At 38.3% G+C, this 17,465-nt stretch overlaps 2 protein-coding genes across 5 annotated transcripts in view; one reads left to right on the top strand and one right to left on the bottom strand.

Annotated features, from left to right (window-relative positions):
* NPHP3 (nephrocystin 3) overlaps positions 1 to 6,727 on the top strand; it is a 29,211-nt gene extending 22,484 nt beyond the window's left edge. Inside the window, exons 24-27 of one of the 3 annotated variants that reach the window (XR_012654089.1) lie at positions 919 to 1,159; positions 3,118 to 3,243; positions 4,049 to 4,243; positions 4,407 to 4,494. Coding sequence is in view for 2 of the 3 variants with exons in the window: in XM_075055001.1 (XP_074911102.1) it covers positions 919 to 1,159; positions 3,118 to 3,243; positions 4,128 to 4,243; positions 4,407 to 4,587 (664 nt within the window). In the remaining variant the exon portion in view is untranslated. Of the gene's footprint in view, positions 1 to 918; positions 1,160 to 3,117; positions 3,244 to 4,048 lie in introns of all 3 variants that reach the window. The other 2 variants (XM_075055001.1, XM_075055010.1) reach the window with 2 other exon arrangements.
* Positions 6,728 to 6,866: 139 nt separating this feature from the next.
* Positions 6,867 to 17,394, bottom strand: UBA5 (ubiquitin like modifier activating enzyme 5). Of its 2 annotated transcripts, none has more exons than XM_075055027.1 (12): positions 17,160 to 17,394; positions 15,960 to 16,005; positions 15,779 to 15,868; positions 14,493 to 14,602; positions 13,983 to 14,069; positions 13,402 to 13,486; positions 12,450 to 12,554; positions 12,142 to 12,269; positions 10,793 to 10,928; positions 10,241 to 10,316; positions 9,402 to 9,508; positions 6,867 to 8,833 (listed from the first exon to the last, which is right to left on the bottom strand). In XM_075055027.1, exons 1-12 carry the CDS (start codon positions 17,303 to 17,305, stop codon positions 8,750 to 8,752), a joined length of 1,200 nt encoding a protein of 399 aa, XP_074911128.1. In that variant the 5' UTR covers positions 17,306 to 17,394; the 3' UTR covers positions 6,867 to 8,749. The 2 variants fall into 2 exon arrangements, with proteins under 2 accessions (XP_074911128.1, XP_074911138.1); XM_075055037.1 differs by having other exon boundaries at positions 15,784 to 15,868; positions 17,160 to 17,184.
* Between the last annotated feature and the right edge of the window lie 71 nt (positions 17,395 to 17,465).

Raw genomic sequence — 17,465 nt, 5'->3', positions numbered from 1 at the left:
AAAGGTCTTTTTTTTTTTTTTCTCTAATGCAAAATGGATGTTTTTTCCCATTTACTAAGCTGACCTCTTGGGAATAGTGTCACACGTAATTTGTCTGTTTGTCAGGATGACAAACTGCCTAGTTGTAATGGATGCTGCCAGTATTATGTGGGGATCACCCATCATGATAGAGGAGCTGCTGTAAATTTGTAATGGAATAGTAGCACCCTACTCTAGTGAGATAAATATGCCCTTTTGATAGGGAAATGCTTGAATGGTGGCATTACACAGAGTCTTTTCCACTTTGTCACTTCTAGACAGATTCTACTATGAGCATCTAGCTCATGACATATATAAAACCCGTTCTAGTCTCTCCCCCGTTGGTGTGAAACCTGTCTGTTGAACCCTATAATATGTTCTATATTCTTTAAAGTTACTTGAAAAATATGTCGTGTATTCTGAACCTTTACCTCGTATTCCTCTATTGCTTTATCCATGGAAGTACTTGACTACTATGAAGAGTTGCCCAAAAGCCAGTAGAATGTTTTGAATTCGGAAGGATTACTTGCATAACTGAAAATGTAGGTTGAGTTAAAGAAAAGAGCAGCTATGGGGTAGCGTAATGTTTGCTGAAATTTGCTAAACTGGCTTTTCAGTCCTTTACAGGGGGAATTCAGGGCTGCACAGGAATATATTAACTAGCTCTCTGTCTACATTCTTATGATTAGCCTGCACAGCAGAACTACATCTGGGATGTATAGTTCTTCACTGTGTAAATGAATTGCTGATCCAGTATTTGTTTATTCTGAGGCAAGTCCATTACCAGATGTCAGTATTTGTGCAGTTTCCAAGGCTGAGTTTGTTCTGTTTCAAACAGCCACTTCAGCCTGTATGGATGTTACCAGCTTTAAAATATCACTGAATGAATGTGTTCTGTAGGACAGCAGAGCTTTTCCTGAAGCGCTCCTTGGAAATGAGAGAGAGAGTCCTAGGACCTGACCACCCAGACTGTGCGCAGTCTTTGAACAATCTGGCAGCCTTGTACAATGAGAAGAAGCACTATGACAAGGCAGAGGAACTGTATGAAAAAGCTTTAGACATCAGGAGGAGAGCACTGGCTCCAGATCATCCCTCCTTGGCTTATACTGTGAAACATCTGGCAGTGCTGTACAAAAAGATGGTAAGCACAAGCCTCTTACCTTTTCTCATCCCCTAAATTAACTGTAATGCCTTGCATTGTTACAGTCTTCAGTCCAAAAGGAGCAGGGTGTGGGGATTTAGTCAGCTATTGGTGTTCTACATGCACACACATAAAAGATGTAGTCAAGTGGCCTCAGTCTGTTTCAAAAAAGCCCGGTAACTTTTTCAAAACACACTTTGCTTAACGAAAAGCTATTTATGAAAATGTCTTTGGTGTCCTGCATGCTCAGTATTCACCACGAAGAATTTCTCATTTGGTTAAAAGCTAGTGTTTTGGCTGCAGTGAGGGAAGCTCTTCCCAGCTGTAATTGAGTTCTTCACTGTCTACTGTGTGACATCCATGTACAAGAGTTTGGTCATATGTGTCTTAATGGAAAAATTATGTTTTAGGGTATAGTGATAGTTCCCTTTTACACAGCGACCTTGAACTTTACAGTCAAACTGGGAGTAACTTGAGGGCTCATGAGGGAGATAGTATATTACAAATAAACTGTCTGGCTGAGCCACCTCCAGCTTATGTTGATTCAGTGAAAGATGAGAGTTACTCCCTTGCAAAATGCACTATGGGGAATAACATTAACAGCAGTATAAAATTCTGCATTTCAGCATTTCAAAATGTTTTATGAATACTTTGTTTGCAGAGGGTAGTTCTAACCATTTGATACCAGTGTAAGAGTGATGTAAAGTTTTCAGCTGTTGAACCAAGATCAAATTCAGAGGATGACAAGATTTTTTTTCTTTTATATTTTCACATTTTACCATTCTTCAAAGAGTCCTTGAAGATAATCCCTTGGATCAAATGCTCCTGTAGTTTTGCTCAGTAATTGTTACCTACTATTGCGTGTGTGAAACTGTTTTGGGTCATCTAGTCTCTGCTCACTTGAGCTTCTAATTTTCATGCTGCTAGAAGGTGCAAAAGCATGCAATATTTGCATCAAAAAGCTCTTTGCTAGTTTGAAGGAGCACAAATTAAAATTCATGGTGAACTAGTGATGCAGGGAAGAGTGGAGAAAGAGAAGGGACAGGAATCAGATGTAGAAAATGACAATTATTTATAAATAAGTATTTATTCCAGATGAATTACTCATCATCTTCAAACTGTGGCATGGTGATGCTTTGAAAAAACAAGGAGAAAAATTGATTTTAATTTTGCAATTACAGTGAAACATTGTATAATGGACATTTGCAGTATTTAATTTCTAATTGCTATTAAATATGAGAATTCACATTCTAATAATAAAAGCCTAAGCTTACTTCTGAAGTATATCCAGTTAACGTGTGAGCAGATTCAAATTTGGAAGAAACAGATTGGCTAGAAAAATAATCTACAGTAAAACTAGTTGGAATACGAGAGTATTTTAGAGAAACCAAAGTCAAGAAGCCAAAGCCTCAATACGGTGAATGGGAAGCAACAGGTACTTGAAATGGCATTGGACGCTGGAGCTGTTCCAAAGATGATGCAAACACCACTTCAGTAAGCGGAAAACTGCTCAAAATTTAGGGCAGCTACCATTCCCATTTCTGTATCACCAGTAAAATCTAGGTCCTTTAGGACAAAAAAATAAGCTCTGCTCATTTACGGCAGGATGAGGAAATACAAATGGAGAAAATTATTTGGATGAAAGTACAACTGAAAATTCTTTCTAACAGCCTTCTCAGTGAGACACTTCTAGGGAAAAAAATAATTTTAAAAATGTGTTTCTCAGCTATGTCTCTTTCTTAACTGGAAGTTGAATATGCCCAGTGTTTTGGAAAATTAGGTCCTAATAAATATTAATGATAAACAATCTGTGCAGAATATAGCTATGAATTAACCAAAGTTAAACCCTTATTCTGGAAACAGTTACATCTTCTCCAAGGCTTTTTGTTTAAAACAGATTTTACTGTTACCATTTTGACACAAGACAACTGAATCATTTTTTCCCTGTTTTTTTCTAGGGAAAACTCGACAAGGCCATTCCTCTGTATGAACTAGCAGTCGAAATTCGACAGAAGTCATTTGGCCCAAAACACCCTAGTGTAGCAACTGCTCTGGTGAATCTAGCTGTCCTTTATTGTCAGATGGTAAGTTTTTCATGTCTTACATGTTTATTATTCCTGTCTTAGGTTTTTGGTTTTTTTACAATTCGTACCTAAATGATACCAAAGAAACCTGATCACACTTAAAAGGGAATTTTCTTATAAGACTTGCAAATTCTTAGGTTCCATTTTAAAAACTGAAAGGATATTTGGCAAGGGGAATGTATGCAGGGAACAGATAATTGCTGTAACTGGCATTTCACAAGGACACTTGGGCTAATGCTCTTTAGATGATTCAAAATGCCTGCATGCTTTATAGGACTAGAGCTAGAGTACAGCATTTTCACAGATATGGCAGTTAGCACAGTATGATGGAACACAGCTCCACCGCTGACTCGGGAGGGAAACGTAATCCTTTGAAATTGAGGAAGAGTGCTGACCTTGATCAACTGCAGCTCTGTGTAACTAAAAATTTGAGATGGCTGTAGACTTTCTAGACTACAACTAGTATGAGATTCAAAGGAGATGCAATCAACTTACCAAATGCCTTACTTAGCATCAATAGTAGTGAGATGTATATTGTCTTCTTGTATTCTGTATTTCTATGATCTGCATATCTGATTTCAAACAGGGATTAAAGCTGCCTCAGGTAAAATTAAAGAACATTTGGTAATGCAAAAATTTTCAAAACTGCCTAGGAAGTCCAGACCCTAATTATTGTAATATGAGTGGGAATTGCATTTGCAAGTGCAAGCCAATTGCTTTAACAGTCTCAGTTATCATCCTCATCTGTCGAGTATCTAGAACTCAAAACACCTTTTTGGTTAACTATGCATGACTTTGCATCTAGGATGTGTTGATACTATGTTGGAAAAAAGAATAGCAAATGTAGTATACATCTGTAACAAACAACTCTCTACTACCCAAAGAAAAAGCAGATCAAAGCTTTGCCTCTTTACGAACGTGCATTAAAGATTTATGAAGACAGCTTTGGCCACATGCATCCTCGTGTGGGCGAAACTCTGAAAAACTTGGCTGTGCTAAGGTAAGATTATATGCTTCAGCCCTATAAAACAAAACATCCTGGACCTGAATACTTATGAGGAAAGTAGTGCCTTAAGTATCTTTGTTGATAGCATGGTGTGCATTTCAATTTAAATAAGAGACTTGTTTTATGCGTTTCAACTTTGTTTTACTCTTCTCCAAAGCTATGAAGGGGGAGACTTTGAGAAGGCAGCTGAACTTTACAAGAGAGCTATGGAGATAAAAGAAGCAGAGACTTTGTTGATAGGTGGAAAAGCAACTTCTCGACACTCATCGAGTGGAGATACGTTCAGCTTAAAAAGCGCATTATCACCAAACATTTTCCTGGAACATGGACAAAGGTGATAAAACCTGCTCAAAGAAAAGGCAGTCTCTATTGCTGTTTCAAAGCAGACATAAAATTATTAAGAAAATCTATTTTTCCTAGGCTACTGTATTATTTTGGGACTGACACTGTCTTCATAAATGACAGAGAAAAAAATGTTTAAGCTTGAAATCCTTCCACATTAACTTTGCAGACTGCATGGTACAAAGTGAGCTTCTTTCATTGTATATAGATAGGCATGTTACTAGCTGAAGTTACAGCTAATACCAAAAACATGTGGATTTGATACCTCTTAGCTTAAGTGCCAGGATTACAACACGTTGAACCACTTGCATATACTCTATGTAGTTTTTCCTTCTGTGTTGTAACAGCCTGGCTTAGAGGATTTGTGTATTTTTGTTTCATCAATCCTTTCTGCCTTTTCAGAAGCTTTTAAAGTTGTTTTTTGTAAAGAGAGAGTAATTTTGAAAAAGTCAAAATACTGTTCCACCTGAAGTTTTACCTGCAGGGTGATTTCAGCTTTAAGCAAACTTACATTCAAGGGACTTGTGCAAAAATAATTGGTTTCCTTGGGAAGCTGATATATCTAAATACATCATCAGCTACAGTTAAAGCTGCTGTCAGATTCAAATGTGTTCAGTAAAAATACTTCCAGTGAGGAACTGGAACAAAGACGATTCCCTATTGTTAACCTTTTAGCAGTACTTTCACTATTTAATCTCACTGAATCCCTTAAAATACAAGAATGTTTGTACTAGCTGGAAGAACATAGTGATGCAAAATAGTTTGCCATCAGATAAAGAGATGTTAATCAAATCTACCTGCCTGTTGTATTTTGTAAGACTCTAGTCACCTGGAAGAACCAGTCTGTTCTCATTCAGTGCATAAACCCATGAACCAATTTAAATAATACATACTAAAAAAAGACTTTTTGTAAAAAATTTGAATGTAAGTGAAAAATGTTTCAGAGGCAACTGATGTAAAGATTTATGTGATCCAGTTTGAAAAATGCAAATGGCCTTTACCTCCAAGGGGTACTTACCTTCCACCGTATATTTTTTCCCTCTTAGAGCAGAGTTAAATGTAACCCATTTTAGCCCTTGTTCTGGTTAGAAATAATTTAGTACTTTGGTAAGGCTGTATTTGACTTTCAAGATTAAGATTTAGTTGAAAAAGAATCAAAAATAGCTCTTGAAGGTATTACAATACAGCAACAAGAGTTGACACTTTGTAATAGCTCTGTGAATATTTTCGCCTTACTTCAGAAAATGGGTTTTTTAATCAAAGCAAGAGTTTTTCCACTGTATTCCAGCCACCTTGAAAAGTTCTGAAAATTGGAAAGTTCTTTGCAGGATTGTTACTGAGTGAGGAGAAGTGCAAAAGAAAAAAAACAAACACCACCACCAAAAAAAGCACCCCCCCCAAAAAAAAGCACCCGTCTCAGCTTCTATGTGTTTCTGTTGCCTGCTCTTCTCAGACCTGGCACTTCCCTCCTCTAAAGCCAGTGTTACGAATCATCACCTGTCTGCTCTAGTTTGTCACCTCTGTTCTGACTTTAACAGGTATAATGATGTGTCTTGCTCTCCTAAATAGCCTTCCTTAATGCTGCTAGCTTAAATAAGAAGCTACTTTCTAGACTGTCAGTGTTATACCAGACTTGCTGCATTTAATGATTTCCAATATGGACTATTACTGTTCTACAGAAAGTAAAACAGGATGGTGAGTAACAGTGGGGGATCTTGCAGGCCCCATGTTGGCTGCAAGCTTACATAGCTGTAGTCACAGTGCTCGAGACAGTTGTTCATGTAGCTGTAGTTGCACATCATGGACATTAAAAAAAGGAAGTAATTTGTATATCTGGTGTATGCCGAATACTTTGGTGTAGGAGAACTCCACCTCAAAACAGAAAGTGAGCAGTTTCAATGGAGACTTAATTGTACAGTCACAGTATCAATATCTCAACAACATTCATGACACACTGTAAAAACTGAAAGCTTCTTTTATAAGATTGCCAAGTAAACAAAGCTGGACTAAACCATTGCAATATGCTTTGTTAGTTCATAAGAAGAAGTCATAAATTTTCCATTATGTTTTATAACATACTTGTATAATATATACTTATAAATGTCTTTTTAATTAAAAAAAGATCCTTAAAGCTGCTTTTTTTTTTCTATGCTGTTTATTTTTAAGTAATTTTAGCCATTGGCACATACAGTGACCTTAATGTATTTTCTAATTATTTCAAATTCTTCTTGTATATATAACTTGAAAGTCTAAAAGTAACATGAGAACCATTTCACGTACTCTGTAAGAGGGCATCCAAAAGTGTATGAATTTGCGTATAAAACTGTAATGAAGTAAAATGGTAAGCAGTTGCCTCTTGTAAAGTCGTCAGTTGTGTGATGGCAGTCATGTCAGCCAAGTAGTTAAGATGCAAGATTAACTGAGCTGTTGTAGGAATGAGTCAGCCATTTGCCTCTAGATCTCCAGACCCAGGCGTATGCCTCAGTTTTACTGTTCCCAACAGAAAGGTAAAGTCACAAAGAAAGGTAAGTAACACTTAAACTGACACTTGGATCAAGCTAATTTAGACTTAGTGACACTGATTCAAGTATGTACCTTTTTAACGATCTCATTACTCTATTCCCATCCTTCTTCACAGTTCATTTCTAAAACCTGGTTTCTCCAAAACTGAACTCAATCCAAAAAAACCTCTTCCATTTTCCAGCATAATGTACCACACCCAAATCCTACCCATAACCTCCCTCACTAGCTTCAGAGATTATTTTTATGTAAATAATATAATTAGTGTCAACTGTGGAGGAAACAGATTTTGACATTTGTAACCGTTAGTTAAAACACATTTGATTTCTAAGCAAGTATTCATTCAGCTGTCCTAAGAACCAGAAGCACCTCCATGATATTACTCTCTTTTTACATGTTGGTCAGATCCTGCTACCGTTATGAGCTGGTTCTGTGTTGGCTGCATCATGGTGTGGAAAGGTTTTTTGAACAGCCCAAGTTGGAAATATTTGTATTATAGTGCAAAGGCCAAAATTTATGTTCTAAGCCAAACTCAAGTAATAACCCAGTTCTGGATTAGACACCCACAGTAGTCAAAATTTGGTACTTCCAGTTCTGCGGGGTACTGGCAAGACAGGATGTGTACATTTACAGGTCAGGTTAATGTGATAATTTAAGAGATAACATGACCTTACTAACATTATTTACAAGACAAATACAATAGCTCAACTATTCCACTGAAGCTATTTGCAACAATAAAGTTTAGAGCATCTAATTTTAGAAGCTTTGCTATGCAAACTCAGCTGAACTATATTCCATAATACAGCCCATATGATGGGGATAGATCAGAATCGTAGCTAAACTTCTAGCAACCAACAAAAATACAGTATTTTGATTTTCAAAGTGATAGACAAAATATCCTGTTGTTTCTAGTGTTGCTAGTAATTCTTACAGCATCTACCAGCTGAAACGGTGACATGCTAATAGCCAGTCTCCTAGTGTAATTGCCTACTAACCAAAGACTTTGCCTTGCTGCAGCACACTCAAAGCATTACCACGTACAAGACATACTAGCAGCTATTTAAGAAGAAGCAGTAGTAAACCACTGATAAAATGAGGGAAGTTTAAAAAAAAAAATCCATCCCAGAGATATTTAAGGCAGATGAAAAGGCTGAAATGTTCTATTTACCCAGAAAAAGTAACCACAGTGTGGTCCAGGGCAAGCGCCTCGAAAATCAGGAGCAGCAATGGGAGTGAGGCAGGAGCACCTGCCCTTGACCAACTCGGTCCTCTCCAGCAGCCATTGTCCTTCACTGCTCCTGCACTGCATGCTGTTCTCAGCACATGATACCGCATATAATGTGCTGCACCTGCTTTTGTTAGTTTATCCATCTCCTGCTATTTTCTACTGAATATCTGGACACTAGCAATGCTGAGAAATCAAAATTTACAGTAGCACAACTCCATATGTTAAAAAACGTGAACAGACAACAGAATGTAAACACCGTAAGCGTGTTTCCTTCCTGTCCCTGTAACAGTTCCATCTCAGCAGAAATGTAATGATACACTTCAGTGGAGGTAAGGACAAAAAAAAGTCTGGTCTTCTCAAAATCCAACGTCAATCCAAACTCCCAAAAGTTGTTCTTCATGTTTGTTTTGCTACAGGTTTCTCATTTTGGCCATGAGTTCTTCCAGGCTTTCTTCAGACTCTACTACTGTTTCCTCAGTTACCAAATTCTCTTCCTATTAGGAACAGGAAGAAAAAGTTGGCAACAAAAACAGCAAACAAAAAACTCCGCACAAATAAGCTTTATTGCCATTATACCACACCATTTTCCTAGAACCAAGCACTCATGCCTGATCTTGCAATTGAGTGATTATAAGCTTAAATTGTAAGCTATCCTGACTAGAACCTAGAATGTTCTGGCTGCAATAGATATAGATTCTATGTTCCCCAGGTATACTCATTGCTCTTTGACTACATATAGCTTTTATAAGATAAATACAGTAAAAATCAGTCACCAAAACATCAACTGAGAAATTCACATTTGTTTTCCTTCCCCCAGCCCCTAAATACATTCACTCCTGTCGCCTGAAAATCACGTTCACACTAGCATCCATACCTGAAGAAATGTATTTCACAGAAACACAAAACTGGACCGTAGAAGGCACTAATTGGATGTACTGAGGTACAGTTTCACAGGAATTGTTCAAGATGGAATTTTACTTCAGGTTTAAAGGGCAACTGAAGTGGCTGGTATTATAATCTACAATATGTATTTCAAAAATTGATAAAGAATAAATACATTACCTTGTTTGGGATAGTATATGCTACAGTAATTCCCTCAGGAAGCTCAGGTACTGGGCCAGATGCAGCCTTCAGCTCATCTTCTGAAATTTCTGATACTAATTCGATGCCTTTGCATTAAAAGTTAGAAGAAAAAGTTCTTTAATCGCCATGTTATCACAGTAAGAGGAAAATGGTAGCTACTTTTCCAAAATAAAAGAAAAAAGCAGAAGAGAAGGCCTTCACTTCCAACTACTTCATTCCGTTATCAACACAAAATATTTCCCCTTTACAATATATGAAATGGTTCTACACAAGTAACGTATGGACAAAAATGGCACTTCTCCTATAGGACATCCTTGTCCTTACCATTTAAATCTTATCGTGAGGTCACTTCTCCCAATGGTAAGTGAAGATTATTTTCCATATCATGTAATAAACAGAATGTATATATCCACTCTTGAAATGGTTATTTAAAACACGCTCACCATGCCTTAAGACAATTCCTTCTAATTTAAAGCCCTCAGAGGAGTATAAAAACCCACAGGATGTCTCAGCACAGTGGTTATGGAAATGACCAACGCTCTTTAGTTACATATTTAAAAGGAACACACAGTGAATACATCCCCTCACATCTTTCATATCGTCTTCAGACCATTCTCTTATTTCAAACGGCGGTTACATTTTGAGCCTAAAACCTGTGCATTACAGTAAAAAAACATCAGCAAGCTGTGGTAACATTACTGTCAAAGGCTGTGAAAAACCAGCAGTAATTAATGCAGCGTAAGTTACAAAAACAGGAACCAGAAGCCTGTGTACCCTATGGTGTGTTCACCCAAAACAGAGACCAGCTGATGACTTACCCCAGTCATTGTCTTCGTGTACTATTTCTTCTTCCTGTTCAATTTCTTCTTGTTTTGGTCGTGCAGCTTCTTTTTTCTGAAGGGAAAACACAAAAGCATAAAAAAACTATAATATATATAATAGTCCAATTTTCAACAACAGCAAAGAAGATCAAATCTAATATTCACACTTCTTTTAATATTTAAGTTACGCAGTCACCATTTAGAACTTGGTTAGGCATAAAAAGGCAGAATACCTGCAAGTTAAAAAAAACCACAAACCCATTAACACTCAAAAATACATGACTGCCAGAAAGGTGGAGCAATTACTGTAGGAGAAAATACTATCTAACTGAATGCAAGCCATTCTGCCTACCCTTTGCTTTAAGATTACTTTAGGTACTGTATTTCTAATTTAGAAACACGTGCAACCATTTGAAAACAAGGCTGCTGAAAATTGGAGTAGCAAAGAAAATTTTCTTTTACTACAGATCTGTAGCTTGCTTTGTTCTTAACACTTTAAGAAAGGGAAAAATAAAACAAACAAAAAAACAACACCCAAAACATTTTTACCTTGTAATTTTCTTGCTGTTTTCTGCAATTTTGGTCACTACATTGTGGGTTTGGCTTCATAGACATAGTTGGAAAGAAATCCTGCATCGCATTGTAACCAAGATAGTAACTCACAGTACCAAAATTTAACAGATGTCTAGAAACACAAACAGAGAAAGCAGGCCCTTATATAAAGGTGCAAACCTAAAAATTCAGTTGCTCAAGGAATATTTTTTCCTCAAAGAACTTTTAGAATACACTTTCACACTAGTGAAGTTGCAAAAAGTTACTGTAATTGTCTTAAAATAAGCTGTAGTCACCTGCAACACCGTAACTGCATCAACATAGAACCTGGTGCTCTTGTGGTGTGAGTGTGTGAGAACAAGTCAGCTACAGTCTCAGAAAAAATATGTTTAGAGTAATACGTAAGCAGTTTTCTCCTGTGCCTTTATCCATTGCTTGTAATACAGGGCACCTGAGTGTTTCAACGGGAGAGTTTTCAACACCTCATCAGAACCAGTTTAATCATCTTTACTGTAGGGTCAGATTTGCAATGAAAATAAAGATTTAAATTAAGCTGCAATGTTTGCATTCTTCATTAAAGAAAAAATACATGCTGCTGTGCAATTTTGTATAATACCTCTCTGCATAGCTGAAAATGGAGTTTTGTTGTTTGTAGGCACACTTACAAAGAACACAAGTACTGTTTGCAACTAGAAATTTTAGGATAACTGACAAAACCAAGCTAATGCTAAAAACAGGCTAAATAAGATCCTATTCTCAAAGATGCTTGTAAAACACAGTGTATCATTTTGAAACTGAGTACAAAGTTGTTCAAGTATTTTCCTTGCTGATACATGCAGTTCTTTCAGCAGTTGCAGTCATGCGACAGTACTTTTTGAAAATATTAAAATAAGTCGTATTGCTATATAACTTTTTAATTCACCTCAGGTTTTTAGAATACAAACACTGCAAGAGAAATTATTTATTCTTTGTCCATGTACAAAATTTCAAAGACAAGTCAACACTGTAGCATTTTTTGTCTATAATTTAGTGATGTCAAATGGGAGCATGTTTAAATGCAGAACTAAGAAAAAACTGTGTGTGTGCATACGCAGGGAGAGAAATTCTTAGGAAAACTCTGAAGACATTTTCATGCCACTGAAAAGTTCTACTAAAAACAGCAGCTCCAAAGTAAACACACCAGTGATTCGAGCAGTATGTATTTCAGCCCTGTCCAATGATGGCAATACTTTCAGGAAATATGCCACAACATATAAAAAGAAGCAGACCCATCATTATGAAATGTTCCTTCGGGTTTCTTTCTCTTAGTGTGCTGTACATTGAATAGCAACAACTCAGTCACTTACTTCAGAACATTTTGTACAAGAATTCCTGCCACAACACCCATAGTTGTAGGAAGACTAGCTGCACAAACTCCTTCTCGTTTTAATGTTTTCTCATCAATATTTGCAGCAACTACAAGTGGAGGAGCACACTGAGGGGAAATAAACACATGAAGTTTAAAAAAAGTATTAAAAAATACCCCCACAGATCACACAAAATTTTAAGCTACTCCATCAGCTGTGCCAGGATCACATTCACTAGCCAGCTAATCTTCATATTTCCAGTCCCGCTTTAAAAAAATAAATGAGCAATTCAGCAGAGCACTACATACTGCGAAACAAGCAGATTCACCAGGTATGATCAGCTGTATATGTCCTGACACTGCATTTTCACTCACTCCAGATTCCATCCAGATTTGTCCAAGTTCATTGCAGGCCTTACAAACACAGAAACACACACATCAGCACTGCAGAAGTTTAATTAAAAAAAAAACAAACACCTAACACATTGTAAATTGAGAGCAATTAAACACATTGATATTCCTGCTTTGAGACAAAAAAAAGCTATGATCAGAAAAAGGAACATGAAAAGGCAGAACAGAAATTTTTATCAAAGGACAAATTAAAGTTATCTCTGTGAAGCCAACCCTTTGTGCTTTCCTGAGGATCTGAGATTTTTGAACATACACAGACGTTAGTGATCCAGTTACTAGCACACTACAGAATCTAACAGCATGAACTACTTGTAAAGGCATGGATAGAGTGATCTGTGTGCCTCCAGTGCGTGCAATTTATGGATCAAGTTAGCTTAAGAATAACAGAAAACATGCATTTGGCATATACCCTACATTGGCTGCTACTATAAAGAAAAGCAGTTTGATTAAGTACATAGCCCTAAGGCATTTTTAGTATACAAAAAGTCATATGAAGTATACAATTAGCTATACACAGTCTTTAAAAAGTTTGTAAGATATAACATACCAGCCTTTGATAATACCTTTATATAAACAGGATAATTTGGAAAGACAGAGAGGGATTATGACACTTAACTCTTTTACTAATCATCAGCTGCCAGTAACTTAGAAGTCTGTAGTTGTATTTATACACATAGAATGTGTTTTGTAAGAACTGGGTAAAAGCTCAGATTCTGCTTCCTTAAACCAAGGAGGAAATTTCTTAGAAGATTCTTGGTAAGGTCCTGTCTTTTCTCTAGTCCCCACAATTCCTAACATTATTTATAGGAGAAAATAGGCTTCCACAAGCTCATGCCTTTGATGGCCTTACCGTGTTAATTGCCATGCGAGCTTCAAAGTTGTCCACGCAGCTTAGAACAAGATCGACAGGCTTCCCTTCCTCTAGTGCACCGTTACTGAAATGAGTATCACAAGTTTGCATGAAATTGCTGGCAGAACAAAATACCAACATGGCAATCAACTTGCTGCTTTAGAGTATTTCTAACAAAACTTGTGCAAATGCAGAACAGGATACAACTAGCATCTTAGATCTACAGTAGAAACAACAGTGTGCTGAAGCTGGGATTTAAATATATGGGCATTTTAGATTAAAAGCAGTTTCATATAGTATACACTCACAGTACAAAGTATTAGAGAATTGTATCTTTCTACAACATAATTGCAAATGGGAAAAGTTATTTCAGAACTTCTCTGTCAGATCTGCTAATAACTATTTTTTTTCTTCATTCTATAAAGCATACCTGAAACTACTCCAAAGCAGTCGAAGTGTCTTCATATATACATACTTCCCACTGGCTTTCAATTGGAAGTCATTAAATTGAAAAAAACCCAACAGTAAAAATGTGAGGCTGTATATAGAGCCACATGCCAGCAGAAGGTGAGAGATTTTACCTTATTCTATCCATGAAATGTTCAAAGTTGTCCAGTGTTGTGATGTTGTAGTTATGTACTTCGAATTGAACATCAGGATTAATATTCCTTATGGAGGAAATAATATGAGTCAATGTTAATAAAACCAATGATAACTTGCATTCTACTCCCTAACTTCACAAGTGTTGCTACAGTTTTAGTCTTCCAGTCTGAAGTCTAGAATACACCCGTATTTGTCAAAAATTCACAGATTAGATAAGAGAGGAAAAAAAAAAAATCACAACATAACAAAGTGGTACAGTTTATACCAAACTTCTGAACAAAATTAGTTATACTTAAAAAGTAGACTTACACTGAGGTTTTGGCCAGTACAAAAATGTCCTTAAAGTATCAATCATTCCCACAACTATTTTATACTCAGATTTCCAAACTAGATCATGCCACTTTGCAAGCGATTTAGAATGAAACATCGTTTTTCTGGAGCAGCATCCTGCGTAAATACATTTTGATACCCACTTCTCTAAGTTATACCTCAAAGTATGCTCTGCTGCTTGCACTTTACTTAATCCAGCTTGATGAGGTTGGAAGAAGAGTCTGTTCATGTTTGCCAACTCCACTTTGTCATAATCAAACAGAAGCAGCTATAATAAAGATTGTATTAACATATGTGAATCTCCAAAGACTCTGCAACCACAGCACCATGGCAAGGCATTTTAAACAGCAAAACTCATTCTGAAACCAACAACAAAAATACCCCAACCAAACCACCCCCCCCGCCGTCCCATTCAGTTCACATACAAAAGGCATCAAAGACTGAATTCTAGCTGTTCACCGGGAACTGATTTGTTAAGTTATGAAAACCACTCTTAATAAAAAGCAATCCATTCATTGATCTAAACTAAGAATATTCAACAGATCATCTACACGAATGCTATCACCTCTGTTGTCACATTCCTACTTGCTGTTATGGTATTAACTAGAAATGTGTAATTTTGTTCACTGGTCTTGGCATGTAGTTCTTCAAAACCAATTCACTTAAAATACCTACATAATACATGGACATGTTGATTATTATAAATTCTGAATCAACTGTCCAATGTCCTTTCTTATGCCTAAGATGCTGGTCTTCAGGAAATGCTCCTTCAGAGGAAGGGAGAATAAACTTTGCAATAAAAAAACTGCATCACCTCTGTATTAAGAAACTTCTTAAAGTTCCAAGACTAAATGGGCAGGCTTTGACTGGAAATACAAACATCTAAGCCATTCCCCAAATTCCTTCTTTAAAGATAAATCCTGTTCTATTAACTCTGGAGGTTCTTGTTATCTCTACACGCACCAAATTATTTTTAACTGCTGCTAAGTTTTTGCTCTGCCACGTGATGAACTAACGTTTGTGATAAAAATATGTTTGACATCTACCGCATTTCAATTTCATGAATATCAACTTGTTCTTATAACATACAACTTAATCTTCTATGTGAGTTACTCCCTTCTTTTCCTTTATTTTGTTTTCCTTTTGCAATAATCCAGTATGAAGGTTAGATAGATGGGCTCATATAAGAGCACAGAGAAGACAAGCATCCAAACAAGAATCATCTACACAATACAGGATTAAGCCCTAAGTAAATCAATTTTACTAGCCTAAGAAAAATACAGACTCTTCATTTGTGATGTTTACCCAAGAGCCGTAGTTGAGTGCTTTCTTCATAGTGCTATTTTGTTTGGGCAAAATCAACTGAGCGAAATCGAATCTAACTCTTTATGAAGAAGACTGGTCCATCTACTATAAAGCAGTAGAAGAAGAAAACTCTCATTACCTTACCAATGCCACACCTTGTCAACATTTCAGCAGTCACACTGCCAACTCCACCTACACCTACTACTGCAACTGTAAAGGTACGGATTTTCTGTAGAAAGAAATAAAATACAGATCAGTATATCGAAAGTGGTTCTCATAGGGAAAATATGCAGGCTGTTTTAATGCAGATAGAATCCTACCTCATAGTCTTTGACAATTCCCATTCTTTTTAACGCCATCAATCGACTACAAAGAAAAACAGCAACGTTATATGGAAAATGCTCTCCTCATTTCTAATAGCAACTTTGCTTTTCAGATATTTAAAATCACTTTTGCCTTAAAAATAGCCCCACCAAGCACCAAACTCAAGCCTGCTGTTTTCCCTGCAGTTGTGACTGCCAGCTAGATAGTCTAAAAGAGATAGTAGATACCTTCCTGTGAGCAGCAGCAACAGAGTACTAACCCTGCAGAAACTCATGGACTTATTCAGATGGTACGTGTAACATCAACGAAAGCAGGAGAATCCATAGCTATTTTTGTAAATGAATCCCTGATTTACAGAATGAAAGCCCACACTTTTTTCTTTAATGAACCATATGGCAGCAGGCCAGTGAAGACTCTCCCACTGTTTTCTGATCAATTTGATTAGATTAACTCCAACATAACATTTAAAAAAAATTAATTACAGAATATGAGGTTGTGAGGATAACTGGAAGAATTTTAAAGTAATGTTTTATCCTGCTATTGTATTTTTTCATAGAAAGTATCAATGAAAGTACAAGTATCAACTTGTATTAAAGCAATTCATCCGGGGGGGGGGGGGGGGGGGAAGCATCAGATTTCCAGAACTGCTGAGCATTAGAAGGGGTCCCAGATGCTCAAGACTGCTCTAAACCAAACTCTAAAATAGGTAAGTTTGAGGAGTTAGAGCAAGACCTCACGTAATGCCAACACCCGCCCCACTTACTAGCAACTTTGCTGAAAACCTCACAGTTTCCTCCCTCTCTCCCCCCCTGTACTACACAGGAAGATAACACAAAGCAACTCCGACGTGCGGCCCTGCCAGCCCAGGCGGTGGGAAATAGGAGAGCACCTCTCCCCTCAGCCCCGCAGAGCGCCTGTCTTCACCGTCGTCCCGACGCCCCGCTCAGCACACCCAGCCCACCCCGCCCTGGCCTCGCCCACGTCCGCACGCCTCCTCCCCTTTACCCAGGCCCACAGCTCCAACCCGCGGCCGGGGACCCCACCGCCCTCCCTTCTCCCCAGCCCCCACGTCCCGACTCGGCGCCCGGGCCCCCTCCCCGCGGCCCAGCCCCGGCCCTCTCCCCACAACCCAGTCCCTGCAGGTGCAGCCCCCCGCCCCCGGAGGGCCCTCCTGCACCCCCTCAGCCCGGCCGCACCTGTAGGGGTTGGAGTCCGTCACCTCCGGGCTCATGCTCTCGATGCGGGCCCGCGGCGCCGGCCGGCCGGCCCTCTCCCGGGCCAGCTCCTCCTCCAGCTCCTGCACACGCCGCTCTAGCTGCTGAAGCCGGCCCGGCTCCGCCATGGCACCGCCGGCAACGCCGCAGCGACACGTCTCCCCGCTCTGAGGCGGCTTCCGGGAGCAGCAGGGTGCGCCGTCCCCCTGCCCGCGCCGACGCCTCAGGCGAGCGTTCCCAGCCGGAGCGGAGCGGAGCGGGGCGGAGGGGAGTGGCTCCTTCCGCCCG

Source organism: Buteo buteo, chromosome 2 (genome assembly GCF_964188355.1).
Source record: "Buteo buteo chromosome 2, bButBut1.hap1.1, whole genome shotgun sequence".
Lineage (NCBI taxonomy): Eukaryota > Metazoa > Chordata > Aves > Accipitriformes > Accipitridae > Buteo > Buteo buteo.
Note: the sequence above shows the minus strand (reverse complement) of the source record. Positions and strands in the feature narration are given on the sequence as shown.

Coding starts and splice junctions, on each gene's coding strand:
- UBA5 (XM_075055027.1), bottom strand. CDS start 17,305: ATGGCGGAGCCGGGCCGGCTTCAGCAGCTAGAGCGGCGTGTGCAGGAG. Junction 16,006..17,159: donor ACGGACTCCAACCCCTACAG/GTGCGGCCGGGC, acceptor TTTTCTTTGTAG/TCGATTGATGGCGTTAAAAA. Junction 9,509..10,240: donor ACACGAAGACAATGACTGGG/GTAAGTCATCAG, acceptor TTTAATGCAAAG/GCATCGAATTAGTATCAGAA.